At 43.8% G+C, this 18082-nt stretch overlaps 1 protein-coding gene across 1 annotated transcript in view; it reads left to right on the plus strand.

Moving 5' to 3' along the window:
- Window positions 1-18082, plus strand: part of LOC119735195 — a 179781-nt gene that overhangs the window by 108837 nt on the left and 52862 nt on the right. The window contains exons 93-109 of the mRNA XM_038208901.1: window positions 29-139; window positions 1042-1224; window positions 2268-2483; window positions 2982-3263; window positions 3655-3894; window positions 4743-5009; window positions 6017-6196; window positions 7024-7131; window positions 8015-8284; window positions 8722-8931; window positions 9879-10178; window positions 10593-10748; window positions 12815-12997; window positions 13895-14056; window positions 15267-15476; window positions 15736-15915; window positions 17620-17892. Coding sequence (XP_038064829.1) covers window positions 29-139; window positions 1042-1224; window positions 2268-2483; window positions 2982-3263; window positions 3655-3894; window positions 4743-5009; window positions 6017-6196; window positions 7024-7131; window positions 8015-8284; window positions 8722-8931; window positions 9879-10178; window positions 10593-10748; window positions 12815-12997; window positions 13895-14056; window positions 15267-15476; window positions 15736-15915; window positions 17620-17892 — 3531 coding nt within the window. The remainder of the gene's footprint in view (window positions 1-28; window positions 140-1041; window positions 1225-2267; window positions 2484-2981; window positions 3264-3654; window positions 3895-4742; window positions 5010-6016; window positions 6197-7023; window positions 7132-8014; window positions 8285-8721; window positions 8932-9878; window positions 10179-10592; window positions 10749-12814; window positions 12998-13894; window positions 14057-15266; window positions 15477-15735; window positions 15916-17619; window positions 17893-18082) is intronic.

Raw genomic sequence — 18082 nt, forward strand, 5'->3', positions numbered from 1 at the left:
TTGAACAATTTTCATCTTTCACCCCCAGGTTACTACTGCCCCGAGAGCACCACGCACGCCACTGAGTTTGCCTGTCCCCAGGGGACATACAACAACCGCACCATGGCTGACGACGCATTTGACTGCCTACCATGCCTTGGTAAGTGTTTGCATACACTCCTGATTCAAACTTGTGTTTTTAACTCTGTACAGAAGAAAAGATGATGAAACATTAATCAGACATCTTGCACATGGGAATATCTGAGCAAGCAATTTTGATTTAAAAATTCAAAGGAGAGGTTTTTATTTACAAAACTTGCTTGGAATTTTAATTAGGCATCAAACAGAAGCAAAATCTTTCTTTCCTGTTAAAAAGTAATGTATTTTCGCAATTCTGCAAGTTAATTCTACTCAAGTTTTTGTTGGATCCAATCTAAGTGATGAATGCCTGTAAGAATTTATGTGTCCTCGTTACCTAAGGAATAACATTGTATGGAGACTTACGTAAATATCAAATGACAGTGACAAAATCTATTCAGAACCCCAATGTGGACCTTTACCCAACTGTGGAGCTTTACCAAACTGTTGACTTTTACCATACTGTAGAATGTCACCCAACTGTGGACCTTTACCCAACTGTTGACATTTACCATACTGTAGAATTTTACCCAACTGTGGACCTTTACCCAACTGTGGAGCTTTACCAAACTGTTGACTTTTACCATACTGTAGAATGTTACCCAACTGTGGACCTTTACCCAACTGTTGACATTTACCATACTGTAGAATTTTACCCAACTGTGGACCTTTACCCAACTGTTGACTTTTACCATACTGTAATATTTTACCCAACTGTGGACCTTTACCCAACTGTGGATCTTGTTGCCTTTTATTCTCCACTGAAAAGGTCCACAGTGGTATACACAGTACAGGAATTCTCAATCTACACAATTTAGTCAGTGATTTCTCAGTTTAACATGTTTTCTGTTTTCAATCGTGGTCTTTCTTAGACATGCATATGAAATTGTGAGGAGATTGTGACATTGGCAATTACTTTCACAGGTGGCTGGTACTGTGAGGGTGAAGACAATGAAGTGCCCACAGACCGATGCGACCCCGGCTGGTACTGCAGTGGTGGGGCCTACTCCAAGAGACCTACCCCCTACGATAACACCACTGGCGACTTCTCGGTCAGTGAGTGCCCCATCTACACGCTGAATAACACCGGGGATATCTGCCCGCCTGGTAAGTAAATCGTGTGAAATTTAACTTTCCAGATGATTTCCATTAGTGTTGGGAGCCTTGGGAATGATAAGGTCATTTTAAAAAATGTTGTAGCCAAGTTAGTCACAAGTCCTTCACAATGGACCGATCCAGTAAGCTCCGCCCAGTGCGCACGTGGGCAACTTCACACGTGCTCCTCTCCAATGCCACGCTGCATTTTCCTTCCGCGCGCATCATACACGCGTGCACGCATGTCAGACTTGAGTGCACGCACGTCGGACATAAATCACGGCTGTGATTGGTCAGAACACCATGGGGCGGTGCTTACTGGATCGGTCCATTCCGGTTACAAGTTAATGATATATCTATTCACAAACTCACCACTGGGGCTTTTACAAGGACAACCACAAGTCCATTCACAATGTCGCAAGAAATAAGAGATTTAGCAAGGAATGTGTTTGTCGTTTTTTAACCCCTTAAAGACGGGGAGCGGTCATGGCCGCAGCCGCTAATCCTCATTGGAATGCAGTTGCCAGCTGTGTTATGCCGTGGCACTCGGCTAGTGGGTAGTTCCACAGCTGCTGCTTTTGTGCAGTCCCGCTACCACACAAAGGCTGTGCAGTCTCGCGGGTCACTTGCTCCATGTATGGAGGAATTCCCCCATTACACCTCGTCCTTAAGGGGTTAACAGCTTAACTTTGCACAGGATGATTTGTGAATGACTTGAGATGGACTTGTGATGACTTGTGTTCAAGTGTTGTTGCCACATGTATGTGTCTTTAAGTTCGGTCACAAGTAAATTACAAAGTATATCAAAATGGCGGTCACAAGTAAAGTCCATTCACAAGTTTGGTCACTAGTAACAAGGGATGAATAATAAAACATGAATGCCTTTGTCATAATTTATTTGAATAGCAAGTGACATGACTTGAGTCTGGGTGACTTGTAAGGACTTGTGATCTTCACTACAACACTGGGATGTTCTGCAGGATGTTGGTTCAAAGTGTTCCCGTCAATTTCTTTGTTCAAAATAATTAATTTCCCACCTTGTTTGTCTTTGACAGGAACATACTGCCCTGAAGGCTCCCAGTCCCCCATCCCCTGCCCCAAGGGCAAGTACTGCGAGGGGTACGCCAATGAGATCTACGACGGGGACTGCACCGCCGGCTTCTTCTGTAACGGCAGCGCATCAGTCAGGGACCCAGTGGCTTGCAGTAAGGGACACTACTGCCCTGAGGGAACGGATGTGGAGGAACCCTGCGAGCCGGGCACTTACTCCGGTAAGTTGAGATTTATTTTTACAAATCTAAATGAGATGTTATTCAATTTCTTTGTTCAACATTGTTTTTCTATTTTTAAAAAAAAAATTCCTTCTAATTTTGTCATTAGTCTTATGATGGGGATTTGATTATTAAATGTGAATGGGCAACTTGTTGAGATTTGATTTTTTTTATTTATTCCTAACAATTTTCAATTTATGTGTGTTCTTTTTAATGGAAATCTACTTTGTTGCTGTTTTCGAGTCTGCAACCCTTTTTACACCTCCAAGCACGAAAGATCCCCAAAATTATTGTTGGGCAGCAAATACATATAAATTACCTATGGGCAGATTTTTCTGTTGCGAGTCACATTCAGAAGTAGCTAACTACTTCTGAATGGGGGGAAAAAAACTAAAGGGGGAAAAAGACTAAAAAAAGAATCTAAAAAGTAGCAATGAAAGAGCAACTGTAACACCAGTATTAACCGTTTACAACAACATTCTTGTTTTTCAATCCTAGATCGCGAGCAGAACACCAACATGACAGACTGCCTGTCCTGCACGGCCGGCATGTACTGCGAGGAGTGGGGGTTGGAGACCCCCACGGCCCAGTGCTCCCGCGGCTACTACTGCCCCGGCGGTCAGGAGACGGCCAAGCCTGCTGGACTGGCCTGCAGTCCCGGTCACTTCTGTGAGGTCGGGAGCCATAACGAGACGGGCTGCCCCAGCGGATGGTACCAGCAGCACTGGGCGCGGTACGACTGTAACCTGTGCCCCAAGGGTGCCTTCTGTAGAGCGTATGGTAAGGACCACCCCTTGCCCCTCCCATCAGTGGACTTTAATATCTCAGTCCAATGATGAAATCAGTAGACTCATCTTAGTCCAATGATGAAATCAGTTGACTCCTCTCAGTCCAATGATGAAAAATTAGTTGACTCATCTCAGTCCAATGATGAAATCAGTTGACTCATCTTAGTCCAATGATGAAATCAGTTGACTCCTCTCAGTCCAATGATGAAAAATTAGTTGACTCATCTCAGTCCAATGATGAAATCAGTTGACTCATCTCAGTCCAATGATGAAAAATTAGTTGACTCATCTCAGTCCAATGATGAAATCAGTTGACTCATCTCAGTCTAACAATGCGCTGACAATTTTGTTCACCCATCTTACACCCGTTTCTCTCTGTCTAGGCGACTACGAGTTCCTGGATGCCGAGAACACCACCGACAGCGGCAACTTCTCGGGCCGCTACCGCAGCTATCGTGGCGTGTCGGATCCAGAGATCTGCCCAGCTGGCTCCTACTGCCCGGCAGGCACCAAGCATGAGAAAGAGTACCTGTGCCCTGAGGGAACCTACAGCAACAGGACGGGACTACACAACTACACTCAGTGCACGCCCTGCGATCCTGGCATGTACTGCCCTGGCGAAGGTAAAAGTGCAAGCCTCAAATTTGCATAGGTCTTATTTTTCAGTCACTTTACAACAAATGAAACATTATTGTTATTATTTTTTTATGAAAGCAATCTGTTAACTTACGTCACTCAACTTGAATTCATCACTGACTGTACCTCTAAAATGGTCACACAGCATCCTAATTTACTTAAAAAAACATGGCCCATTTTGAACACACATTGTGAAAATCAAATCCAGATCCTCATCACTATTCTGGGTTTTCAAAACGTCTCTTTACTGTGCTATTTTTGAGTTTCAATCCAAAAAAATAGATTTGATTTCTGAATTGCTACATGTTTCTTGCAATACAAGAGTCTCACTTTTAAATGGGACATGAATGTAAAATCAGCATTTTGAATGGGACATTGAATGTAAAATTTCAAATTATTTGCCCGACAATTCAGACCGTGTGGGGATAAACCGGTTCCTGGTTTCCTGATTGAAAATGTAGGGTCCGGGAACCAGACTTATCACAGAGCAGACCCGTTTGCGTACAAACAGATCTGCAATTCATCCGCAAGGCTGCAAGACATTTGATTTTCAATTAACCAGATGATGATAATAATCCGGCTTGAGATTTTTCAGACTTTTGTCTGAATTCAGACTTTTTGAATCGGAGAGAAAGACATCAGCAACGAAAGAAATGCTTATTTCAGACCTTTCATCCAATTTTCTGACTTTTTGTTTAATTGACAATCTCATCCCTGAATAATAATAAGAAGAAAAGCAGAACCAAATTAAAGCAATTTTCACGTCCAAAACAAAAATCTAAAGAATAAGTAGATTGTGAATTGTAAATCTTCTGTCGTTTCACCGAAAACACAGGCAACGTTCAACCCTACCAGCCCTGCACAGCTGGCTACTTCTGCACCGAGGGGGCCGCCACCTCCACCCCCAACAACGGTACAACAGGCGACATCTGCCCCGCCGGCAAGTACTGCCCTGAGGGCAGCATAGCCGGGGAGAACTGCCCCAAGGGATCCTTCAGTAATCAGTTGGAGCTGCGGGAGGCCGCGCAGTGCCAGAACTGCACTGGGGGTTACTTCTGCGACAGGACTGGGCTGACCAAGGAATCTGGCGATTGCTGGGCAGGTAAGGGAAGAATGCAAAATTAAACAAACGATAACCTGTGAGGTACCCTGTAAACTCCTGTAGAGCCTTGCGATAAACCTCAAATTACCAAGCTGTTTAATTTTCGCATTCCCTTCCTAATGGGATGGTAATAGGAATTGCAGATGTATCACCCTCCAGTCACTCTTCTTTTGCTATTAACTCAGTGCAAAACATTAAGTCTTATATTGTAGTTGTACAGTGGAATGCCGCTATAACGAACATCACGAATCCACAGAAATTGTTGGTAATAGCGATCGTTCGGTATAGCGATTTTAAGCTGCCGGTGCTCTGATGGTTTGAGCCTTGATGGCTTGAGGTTTTTTCACATCAACGGCGCCCTCTATTGACAATTGTTATAGTGTAGTGGCATTTCTTATTCCACACGCGGAGTCTCGAAACTTGTCCACGATTCAACTTAGACCTACAGGAGGGGTTTGGTGGCTTTTCCCTTCTATTCCTTGGGGAAATCATAGCCATCTGTCACTCTTCAACATAAAGCCTGATATTAGCAATGGCCGTTTGACGTTCGGGAATTGGAAATGGCCCTAACATTTCTTGATTTACGCCATAAATTTAAGGTTTTTGCACTGACATTTTCGAACAACAATTGCTCGGGAGCCAAGGGTGATGTTCGGTATAGCCGAATGTTCGGTACAGCGGCGTTCCACTGTATCTTGGGGAAAGAGGGAAAGGCCAGTACAGCCTGGCCTTTGAAATGCGTGGCTAGTTAACCTAGTCGATTCCCCATGTTCTTAATTGAATAATTTGAAATAAAGAGCTGTACCCTTTCTCAGTGATCACTGATCGCCAGGCTTGCAACATTATTCATTGCAGTTTTTGGGCGTAATCCCCAGCCACATTTGGGAGATAGCTCAGTCGGTAAGCTGGATAACTCAGTTGGTAGAGGGTGTTCGGAAGGTTGCAGGATTTGAAGCCTGCTGTCAATTTCTTAGACCTAATATGGATTGTTTCCGTTTCTTGTGAAGGTCACTTCTGCTCAGGTTCCTCCGAGGAGCCGGGACCCGACAGCAAGCCCTACGGTGATCTCTGCTGGGCAGGGCATTACTGTCCTAACGGCACTGCCTACCCAGAGGCCTGTCCACCGGGGACGTACCTCGATGTGGTTGGTCAGGGAGACGTCAGCGATTGTATCCAGTGTAGACCAGGTAAAAAGATTTGGACAATCCCACAGATTTATAAACGTCGATGCCAAAATTAAAAATGTTCAAATGCCACATATGAAACATGTATATCGTGTTGAAGCTTATTATCTGTATTTTATCGAATGCCACAAATGATACATATACTGTGAAATCTTGATAAGTCAAACCTCAAGGGAACAGGTTCCAAATTTGACTTCAGCTGAGTTTTGAGTTAAGCAGGGTTGTATGTCATTGTTTTACTACTGAAGGCAATGGATTCTTTATTTGACTTACAGTTGTTTTGAGTTATCGGAGTTTGACTTGTCAAGATTTCACAGTACGTGTCATTTCAAAGCTCATTATCTGTATTTTATTGGAAAGTAGTTTATTTCTAACAATGTTCAACAGTTCGGCTGTTACTCACAACTGAAAAGTTAATTCATGGGTACACACCAAAACAAATCAATTTGTTTGAGGATGTTCCACACCATGGTGTTTCAAGCCAATTTTTACAACAGCAAAAAAGTTGGATGGATAATTTTCTGTTGTCTGTTTTCTGAATCAAACCCAACAAATAGGGGGGCAAATGAACAGAAAACAAATCTCAAGTAGTGGCCCTTGCAATTGAAAATCAACTTCAAATGCATGACACCAAAAAAAACAAAAACCCAAAAAACCCTTTCATCTTCCTGGGCTCAATTAAAAATCCTTTTCTTCACTGTTAGCAGTACTATTCTGTGCTTAACCATTTGGTCTTTAGTTGCAAGATGTGTGCTTCAGTTTCAAAGAAAACATGGTGTGGTGACGTGACCCGAAACAAAAGACATTTTTCGTTTTGTTCTTCTTTTCAGGCTACTATTGCGACCAGCCCGGCCAGACAAACGTGACCGGCGAGTGCGACGCTGGCTTTTTCTGCACCAGCGGGGCCGACAACAGCGCCCCCACAGACGGCGTCACAGGTAATCTTGAAGCTTTGAAGCTTTGTGTTTGATCGCAGGAACAATATTTTTGCATTTTTGAGTGCATAGCAAAGGGAGACACTTTAAACCTGTTAGCCTCCTCACCATCCCAAAGATCCCTGCATGTTGCTCCTGATACTGCCCCAAAGCGCCCAGTACTCTATAAATGGTCTGTTGGATTCATCAGGGTGTTAATACAGAGCAGTAAAATGTTAATACAGAGTTGTACATGTACTAGGTAATATGTCAGGCGTTCTGGCAAAATGAGACGGAACTAAGCACAGGTCGTAGTGGAGAAAAATGCAAAAAAGCAAATGGGGGTAATTTTTGTTCTGATATTCAGATTAATTGATATTTGAATCTTTGATACGTCTACAACACTTATTTTAAAGAAAAAGTATAAAAATCGGAATTAATTTTTTTTTTTAAAGAAAAAAAACCTGTTTACATCTGTCTTTTCACTAATACAAAACTCAAAACTTTGAAGGCCTTTTTCTCAGTATTTTACTTTTTTGAGATGTTGATAAATGCGAACTTTAAACAGCCATAACTTGTCAACGGAATGTCTGATTGAAGTGCAACAAACAGTATCTTAAGGAGAATTTTATGCTCTTTCCTAATACCTGCAAACCCTCATTTGGACCTATGCCCAGTTCTGTCTCATATTGTCAGAATGCCTCACATAAGTACTAGCGGTTTAACCCGTTACTCAATGTAGCGCCTGTAACCGCCCTGCCTTTTGCTCACTGTAGCGCCCCAAACTGCCCCAGGACTTAATATTTATTGATTCTTCAGTAAATAAACACAATGTGGAACAGGTGCAAATGGGTTCAATTACAAGGTATGAACTATGCATGTACTTTACTTTCTTGACATCCCATAGGTGATAGATGCTGGATCGGCCACTACTGCGAGTCCGGTTCCTCCCACCCGACCCCCTGCACCAACGGCACGTTCTACAATCAGACCGGGGCCGAGGAGTGCGACATCTGCCCCGCCGGCTACCAGTGCATACACGGTGATACGGCCGACCCCTGCCCCCAGGGTTACTACTGCCCCACGGGGACGGGCTACGACACCCGGCTGTGCCCGACGGGTTTCTTTGGGAACCGTACGGGTCTGCAGCGCGAGGACGAATGCACACCATGCACAGGTATTGCTCGGAACCATTTAATTTGACCAATTAAAAATTAATTTAAAACATAGATAATCTATACTTGTATGTGTCATTTCTCCAGGTTGGCTGTTAAATAAACACTAAATTGCCTCATAATCTCAAGATCTAAATTTCCAATCCATGGCAAGTTTGTTTCCAAAATGATTTTTAGAGTGTATTTGATTTCACAATAAAAAAGGCCCAGTTGGAGAAACTTTGACTTCAGAGTGCATTGTGAATAGGAATCGATCAGTGTTTGTCTGGTTGTGACAGACTTTGTAATATTTGCATTCCTGAGAAGAGAAAAATTAATCCTTCTAAGAACCAGTTCTATATTTAGATTATGTTTCTGTGTAGTGTTATTTCAAACCTTGAAACGTTAAATTTCTGGAGAGCCAGTCTGATGACCTTTGACCCTTTCTGTATCACCGCAGGTGGTCACTACTGCGCCACCCCTGGTCAAGCCGACGAGGACGGCCAGTGCGACCCCGGTCACTACTGCGAGCTGGGCTCGGACACTGCTACCCCGACGGACAGTGACGGTCACAAGGGCGTGGGAGGGGTGTGCCCGGCAGGCAGCTACTGCCCTAGGGGAACCATCACCCCACTGGAGTGTGGCGCAGGTACCTTCACTGCATCGCCAGGTAGGTTCAGGATTGTCATTTACTTTTGCATTCTTTTTTTATTATAATTCTTATTTAAACTGGGTAGCCCATTCAGTGGAATCCACTGGTCTCCCATGGGGCCCAGTGAAGAGAAGACAACGTGAAGAAATTACAGTTTTTAGATGTGGGAGGAAAACCCCACAGGGATATTCTGAGGAAAACCCACAGGATCGGGTAGGGATTGCAACCCAATCCACATATTGGCCCAGGCAGGAATTGAACCCGGGTGACAGCGGTGGAAGGCGAGGAAAGTACGACTACACCAACCCTACTCCCCAAATTATCGCTGTATAACAAGTCGGTCATAAGTATATTTCAAGTCAAAACGTTAGTAAATTACAAGTCAAATCACAAGTAAATGAACAGTCAAATCACCAGTATCAGTCAAATCACTAGTATTTGCGATTACCTGAACACCTCATCACAATTCACTTGCCTGGAGATTGCATTGACTTGTGATTGACTTAGTGCGCGATGACCGGTAACTTGCCCATAAAGCTGTTGACAGGTGGCGTAGCAGCTGCTCGGCGAAGTGGGCAAGGCAAAACCTCGTTTAAGACCAGCCTTGAGCACATTTGCACTCTTTGTACAACCTAAAAAATTAGACCAGGGCCCAATTTCTTGGGGTCTGCTTACAGTTAGCGAAAAATCCCTGCTGACTATAGCAGAAATTTCCGTGCTTGCGGTAAGCGTATTTCACGCGTTAGCGAGGAATTTTGGCTTATGCGCATGCGCACATCCCGTAACTAAGAATTCTGTGCTTACAGGGTAAGCACAGAATTTTTCTGCTTGCGTGGTTAGCAAAGAATGGTGATCGTAAGCACGGAATTCTGTGGTTAGCAGAGCCATGAAATTGGGCCCAGATTAGTCTCCAGCCACTAGTTGACAGTGTAGATAGACAATCATTTTTATTTTCCTTCCATCAGGTCAAAGTTCATGTGCCACCTGCACGGCTGGTTACTATTGCCCCGCCAACACCAGCGACCCCACCGTGTACCCCTGCCCGGCAGGCTACTACTGCCCTCCAGGCACTAGCTACGTGACTCAGCACCCCTGCCCCGAGGGCACCTACAACTCCCTCCCCATCCAGCAGAATAGTTCCTCCTGTGAACTCTGCCCTCCGGGCATGTACTGTGAAGGGGAAGGGTTGGACATTCCCACTGGCAACTGCAGCGAGGGGTGGTTCTGCACCGGAGGGGCTGTCACGTCCAAGCCTCTGCCCGTTGGTAAGTATCAATTTGCACAAGTTGAAATCTTGTCAAATGTCAACACACAACATGGAATTTTATTTAACTTAAAGTTTTCTTTCTCTGATTCTGCCAGATAATTTGAAATCATACTACTTTTTTTTATGAAAGTGACTTTCTTTACTTACACTTATATATATATACGAGTTATGCATTTTTAAGTTATATTTCAGAACTTATGGTGGAAACCATAAACATTTTCAATATCTTTGAGAAGTTCTCAAGAACAATCTGAAAATTGACCGATCCATTCAATTTTAGCGTAAAGCAAGCCTTTCTACCCCCCCAAAAAAAAATTGCGAAAATTGGAATTACCTTTAATTTGCACAAATGTTCACAAGTTAAAACTCCCAAACACTATTTTTATCATGTATTTGATGTTTCTCGTGCCAGGCAATGCCACAGTGATCTCAGACTGCACCTGTCCCGCCGTCAACTACACTGGCAACAAGTGCTATCCGGGGACATACTGCCCGTCTGGTTCCCCGGCTCCCATCGACTGTACTCCAGGCTGGTACTGTGATGATTACGAACTAGCAGCACCCAAAGGTACATAGTGCAACTAATATGCATTCTAGTCACAGAGATGAAACTTTTCCGATTTTATTCGGAAAACCGACTTTTTGAATTTTCCAACGAAATTTCCGATTTTTTTACAGTGTGTCCCACAAAATTTGGTTTAGTAAGGATTTTTCTCACAAAATGTCATTTTATTTCAATTATAATTTCGAAGAAAAGTCGATGAAAAGTCGATGGAAATGGCACGTTAAAATCATCGCGAACGCAGTTTTAATCTCTTTCACCAGTCGTTATTGGAGTGTTTCAACGGTAGAAACACAGGGCATAACACTGATCGGAGCCTTCTCCGGCTGGACAAAAGGTTAAACATTGACAGGCGACATGGAAAAATCACTGTGTCGCACGTGCGTGCATGTACTGCACGCAATGAGTACCAGCGTACGTACCGCACCGTACCGTCTGCTAGCACATGGCCGGTCGGGAACGGCCCCGAACGGGTAGCCTTGTGAACGATCCAGTGGATAAAATCATTATGTTGTGAGGTTTCAAATTTAGTTATACAAAATACAATGCCTTAAAAATCATGATGATTATCTCGAGGATAGCGAAGAGAGCATTAGCGAAACATTTCATTGGCATTTGTTAGAAGAGAAAGACGATAATACCTGATTTTTCCCCACGTATGAATGCAAGTGGAGTAGTGGAGTTGTGTGGTTGAATGGACATGATTGATGCACCATGAACGGTGCCTTGTCTTTCGGACTTTTCCCTAGACTTTCTCAAGTAAGAAGTGAACTTCTTTATTGATGACTCCGTTACTCTAACCGTAATTCGGGCATTTTATGCAATGAAAACACTGACCATTTTTTTCATCGTAAAATTTTGTTTGAATCGAAAATAAAGCAGGAGTAGGTGTCCGGAAATTGGGCATGTAGTGTATTGTACATGCATGTACATGTGTGTAATGCAGCGCGGCCCAGATTTCGGACACGTATTTTTCTTCGGCATATTTTCCGATTTTTTTGCCATATGCCAGTTTCATCTCTGTAGTCAGTCAGTATTCATGTTTCATAACTCAGCACCTTTAAAAATATAAAAAACAATTGTGAAGCTTTTGGAGTCTTTATGTTCTGAAAAGTATGAAAACAGTGATTTAAAGGCTTAAAGGATAATGTACATTTATCCTAAAACAACCTACCAAATTATTATCAAAAAGCTTCCTTGGAATGCTAACCACCCGGTGAAATTATTCCGTCTGGCTTGCTGTCATTTAGAAGAAATCAAGATATGTAGGTGATTTTCAGCGATCGGCCAGTAGCTGACTTTTGGAATACAGAGTGCTGTAGGTCTCTCTCAAAGACGGCCATCTCTGTAGGAGAACTGCAACTGTGTATTTTACGCAGTCAAGCACGCATTGCGCAGCGTTGAAAACGTTCCAAACACGCGAGCTTGTTCCTCGAAATGTGCTCGAAATACGACGCAGCTGATGCGCGTTTATATGCAAGTTGACACTCAATATGCTGATGCACATGGATGGTCCGTAGGAAATTATGTCATTTGAGAGAGACCTATTGACCAAATCATGTTTTGTGATGAACAGGTTGTGCATGGTTCTACACTGGATATCCACTGAGCTGAAACTTCCACCGGTTAGGCCACAAAAAAAAGTCTCCGGTTTCTGGTATGGAGCTTGTCCAAAAAGTGGTGCGGCGACGCGGCTTTTTTTTTTTTTTACCTGACATTTTTGCTTCAAATGTCGACTGATGACTGCAAATGGTGCCCGACTAAACTTAGTGCAAATATATGGGAGTCCAGAGAGGCCACATAAAGCTTATTCTCGATCATAACCCCATCTAAAAACACGTTAAAATTGTGTAGCAGCAGGATTCCAGTCAAACCAGTGAGTTTGGCGGTTTTGAGACATCATCTTTCATTGAAAAAAAAACTTTTTCATTTTGCCGACGCGCATGGCTACGGCGACGCGCGGGCATACCAGAAACCGGAGACTTTTTTTTTTTGGCCTTAGGTTTTGAACATTCTATTTTGGATTTTTCATTGTTATTGTTAGTAACTGTCTATTTCTCCCTCCTTTTCAGCTCTGTGTAATGCAGGATACTTCTGCCCCGGCGGTAACGACGGTCCAGAGCCCCCCAGCATGGAATGCCCGGCCGGCTACTACTGCGAGCAAGGCAGCGGCAACCCGGAGGCCTGCCCCAACGGAACCTACTCCAACACTACCAAGAACACCGAGATCAGTAACTGCCTGTCATGCACACCAGGTAAGTGGAACGGAAAAACCCAGATTTGATTATTTTTAATCATTTCTGGTAATGAAACCTAGGATTACTCAAAAGGGCCCTAGGCACTGTAGCTCGCAAGCCTGAGGAAACCTGTGGAGAGAAGACAATGAGAAGAAGTTACAGTTGTAGAGGTGGGAGGAAAGGCTCAGAGGAATATTCTGGGGAAATCCACGGAATCAGGTAGGGACTGAAAACCCAATCCACATACTGGCCTAGGCGGGATTCGAACCCAGTTCTCTGCGGTGGAAGGCGAGTAAAGTACCGCTGCGCCAACCTGACTCCCCAAATCAAATCAGTGGAAAATGTCCATTAAAGCAGAAAATACTGCTTAGCAGATTTATGCGCTAAGCAAAAATCAGCCGAGCACCGGTCACAATGAGCAATGCGCATCGTGCGATATTTTGGTTGGTAACCTAATTTTGGTAAGCAAATATTTCCATACTGAGCTAATTTCCGTCCTTATCTGCTCATTGAAAAAATTGGGTCCATTTCTCTTCTGTATTTTGTGCTGTATTATTGTGTTATTATTTATTTATTTTTGAAATTTTCTTGAGGTGAATTAACTTTTGACTTTCTGAGTAGACGATTTATTTCAAGACATTTCGATCGATTCGAGCAAGTCACAATGCAGTGCGCTTCCAGGAGTTTGTCACGGAGAGTCCATTTTTCAAGTTTACAGTCAACAAAACACGGCTCATTCTGGTTGTAATTAGCGCAAGAGCGTCGTGCGACCGTCTCCATGCGCGTTCATACGCCTTCGATTATCCTGAATGACCCGTAACCCATATCACAATGGCATGCATAGTTGAAGTACCAAACTAGCTTATTCTTCCTATCTCAAGATGCTCAACCTCCCTCTAAACACTTCTCTTTCAGGCTTCTACTGTGCCGGGGAACATCTGTCCCAGCCCTCCGGACCCTGCACCGAGGGCTACTACTGCCCCGGTGGCCAGATCACCAGAGAGCCGCTGGAGTATGTCTGCTGGCAGGGCTTCCGATGCCCGCCGGGCTCACCTCTACCTGAGCTCTGCCCGAGAGGTGAGTGGTGATGTAATTTCAGGCTTTGCATGGCCGAGAGAAAAATGCATTAAAGGTAGTGTATACTTAAAGGGAATATATAACATTTGCACACATCAAAAAATAAAACTTCCAAATTATCACAAAATACCTTACTGGACTGTATGCAGATGACAGTCTAAAGCATCCTGTAAAATCATGGCACCTGGGCCCAATTTCATAGCACTGCTTAACAGTAAGCAGAAAAGTTGTGCTTACTATAGCAGAAAATCATGCTGCTGCTTAAGCACTATTTCATGCCGTGATTGTGCTTACAGTTGCGCGCGCATGGAGATTTCTATTGTTACGTCACTGATTTAAGCAAAGTTTTCGGCTGAGGTTAAGCCTGCTTTTGCTGTGCTTACTGCTTAACGGTCCCTATGAAATAGATGGAGGCTCGGTAAGCACAAAGTCGGCTGTTAAGCAGCGCTATGAAATTGGGCCCAGGTGTGCTGACACTTTCAAGAACAGTGGTATTTTTGTATCAATTTCCAACGCTGGTCAGCCAACCAGCTTTGGAAAAACTGGGTTTTTTTCAAATACTTCTCCCAATTTATCATGTTTAGTTAGTCCACATTTTCTTTGCAATCGATTACACACCTGTGAACGGGTACAAGCCAGGTAGACTGATTCCCTGACCTTACAATTCCCCAGCGTTTATAAATTGCTCTGTTTCACCGTAAGTGGGTCAGGGAACCAGACGACAAGAACATGGTTGTTTTTCTTGGTTTTTCCAAAATCTACGGACAAAAAAAGGTCAAACAAATCAGTGTAACAATATTTGCTATAAAATACTAACCCCCCATATCCATCCATTTCTGAAAATTACAGCAAAAAGCAAATGTTGTATATTCCCTCTAACCTGAATGCAAATGCGTATGCGAAGAGAATTCAACGTCACAAAAAATTTGCCTCAGTTAAAATATTTCACGTTTTTTGATGCGGCATCAAAAATAGTGGTTGCAGTCCCTTTTGTGTTGATTATTTACCGGCCTTTCGGAGAAAAAAGACACAAAACTGCTTGATCAGATATAGCCTAGCACAATCAATAGTCAATTTTGAGCTGCCTCGTACACTTACAATACACACAAACACTTGTTCAGACAAAATGTGGTAAATGCGTACTTGTCACATTTGCAACTTTGAATCACACAGATGTCATCTAACTTTCTGGTGACGTTTGTTCTCGCAGGCACGTACCAATCCCAGGAAGGTCAAGGGTCATGTGACGTCTGCCCCAAGGGCGCCTACTGCGACCCCTACGAGCTCCTCAATGTCACGGGGGTCATCGTCCCTCCGGATTGCATCCCCGGTCACTACTGTCCAAACGGGACCGAGTACGCCCAGCAGAACAAGTGCCTGATTGGGACCTACTCCAACAAGACAGCCCTGGCCAGAGAAGGTAAACACATTTTTCTGTAACCCTAACAGAGTCCTTTTTCACGCTCTATTATGCTCTCAACTCTATTATGCATTTTTAAAATGAAGTATACAATTATCTGTTAACCCTTCAGCACTTGAATTAATATAATTGTGTTACATTGTATTTACTTCTCCAAAAATCAATGAAACCATCGAGTGCTGGGGCAATTTGAGGTGTATTTTGATTGAAGTTTTGATGTTTGATTTTAAAACATTTTGTCGTTTTATTTTTTTTAAAGACCAATGTGACGAGTGTGACTTTGGTTGGTACTGCGGCACGGAGGGCCTGACTGCTCCCACAGCCAAGTGCCAGGCGGGTTACTATTGCCAGCGAGGAGCCGAGGAACCAGACCCGATGGACGGCGTCACCGGCGACATTTGCCCCATGGGGAAATTCTGTGTGGAGGGATCAGTAACAGGTATTGAAATACTGCCCTCTGGTGTCTGGAGGGCAATATCTGAAGAAGCATATATATGCATAGGTGAAACCGGATATAATGCAACTAGTCAGTTTCCCTTTGTGTTTTATTTGAAACTCTGGGCTAAAAGCCATATCCTCTCTGAGTGATCCCCGTTTGCTATTTGCCAGGTTTGCAGCATTGCTGATGTTGCTAGCATCATGACTTTGGGCGTGATCCCTGGTTACATGGCATATATACAGGTTTATGGCTCCTGACTAGCGCCCCTTGAACAAAGACATTGACAAAATGGGGAACCGCCAACATAGGGCTGGATAGTTCAGTTGGTAGAGTGCTGGAACGGTAATCCAGAGTCACAGGTTCAAACTCTGCTCCAATCAATTAATTTTTTTAACTTTGAAAAATTATCAGTTTCCCTTTGTGGTTTGTTTGAAAATTTGTAATAAAAAGCAGTTTCCTCTCTGAGTGATCCCCGTTTGCTATTTCCCAGGTTTGCAGCATTGCTAATGTTGCTAGCATCGTGACTTTGGGTGTGATCCCTGGCTACATGGCATATATACGGGTTTATGGCTTCTGACTAGCGCCCCTTGAACAAGACATTGACAAAATGGGGAACCGCCAACACAGGGCTGGATAGCTAAGTTGGTAAAACACTGGAATGGCAAGCCGGAGGTTGCAGGTTCAAACCCTGCTCCAGTCAATTTATTTTGTCAACTTTGAAAAAATTATCAGTTTCCCTTTGTGGTTTGTTTGAAAATTTGTAATAAAAAGCTGCATCTTTTCTGAGTTTGCTATTTCCCAAGTTTGCAGCATTGCTAATGTTGCTAGCATCGTTGCTTTGGGCGTGATCCCTGGCTACATGCCATATTTACAGGTTTAAAGCTTCTGACTAGCAACCCTTGAACAAAGACATTGACAAAATGGGAAACAGCCAATATAGGGCTGGATAGCTAAGTTGGTAGAGCTCCGGAACAGCAATCCGGAGGTTGCAGGTTCAAACCCGCCTCAGTCAATTGATTTTTTCAACTTTTTTTCAAAAATTATCAGTTTCCCTTTGTGGTTTGTTTGAAAATTTGTAATACAAATCTGTATCTTTTCTGAGTGAACCCCGTTTGCTATTTTCCAGGTTTGCAGCATTGCTAATGTTGCTAGCATCGTGACTTTGGGCGTGATCCCTGGCTACATGCCATATTTACAGGTTTATGGCTTCTGACTAGCACCCCTTGAACAAGACATTGACAAAATGGGGAACAGCCAATATAGGGCTGGATAGCTAAGTTGGTAGAACGCTGGAATGGAAAGCCGGAGGTCACAGGTTCAAACTCCACTCCAGTCAATTTCTTTTTTCAACTTATAAAAAATTATCAGCTTCCCTTTGTGGTTTGTTTGAAAATTTGTAATAAAAATCGGTATCTTTTCAGAGTGATCCCTGTTTGCTATTTAATTCCCAGGTTGGCAGCATTGCTAATGTTGCTAGCATCGTGGCTTTGGGTGTGATCCCTGGCTACATAGCACATGTTTCTGGCTTCTGACTAGCACCCCTTGAACAAAGACATTGGCAAAATGGGGAACCGCCAACATAGTGCTGGATAGCTCAGTTGGTAGAGCACCGGAACAGCAATCCGGATGCTGCAGGTTCAAACCCGCCCAAGTCAATTTCTTTATTCAACTTTATGAAACTTAATCACACTGTCAACCCAACAGGTGAGGATTGTCCCATCGGCAGTTACGGTAACGACACCGGTCTGTGTACTGCCGACGAGTGCCCGCTGTGTGACCCGGGCTGGTTCTGCCCAACCACCGGCCTGACCACCCCCGGCCAGCCTTGCTATGCCGGCTTCTACTGCGTGCTGGGTGCCACGTCAGGCAACCCCGACGGCGAATCCTACGGCTACAAGTGCCCCGAGGGACACTACTGCCCGACCGGTACCCCTGTACCGGTGCCTTGCCTGGCTGGAACTTACAACCCTGACACAGGTAATTATTATTTGTTTTTGCTTAATCATCATCATCATCATCATTAGCCTAATTTAATCCACTGCTGGATGAAGGCCTCTCCACTAACTTTCCATGCTTTTCGGTCCCTTGCCAGTTGTTTCCATTTCTTCCCTATGAAATCAGAGATCTCATCTCGCCATCTCTTAGGCTGTCTTCCTCTTCGCCTCTT

This window comes from Patiria miniata, unplaced genomic scaffold (assembly GCF_015706575.1).
Source record: "Patiria miniata isolate m_02_andy unplaced genomic scaffold, ASM1570657v1 HiC_scaffold_29, whole genome shotgun sequence".
Taxonomy (NCBI): Eukaryota; Metazoa; Echinodermata; class Asteroidea; order Valvatida; family Asterinidae; genus Patiria; species Patiria miniata.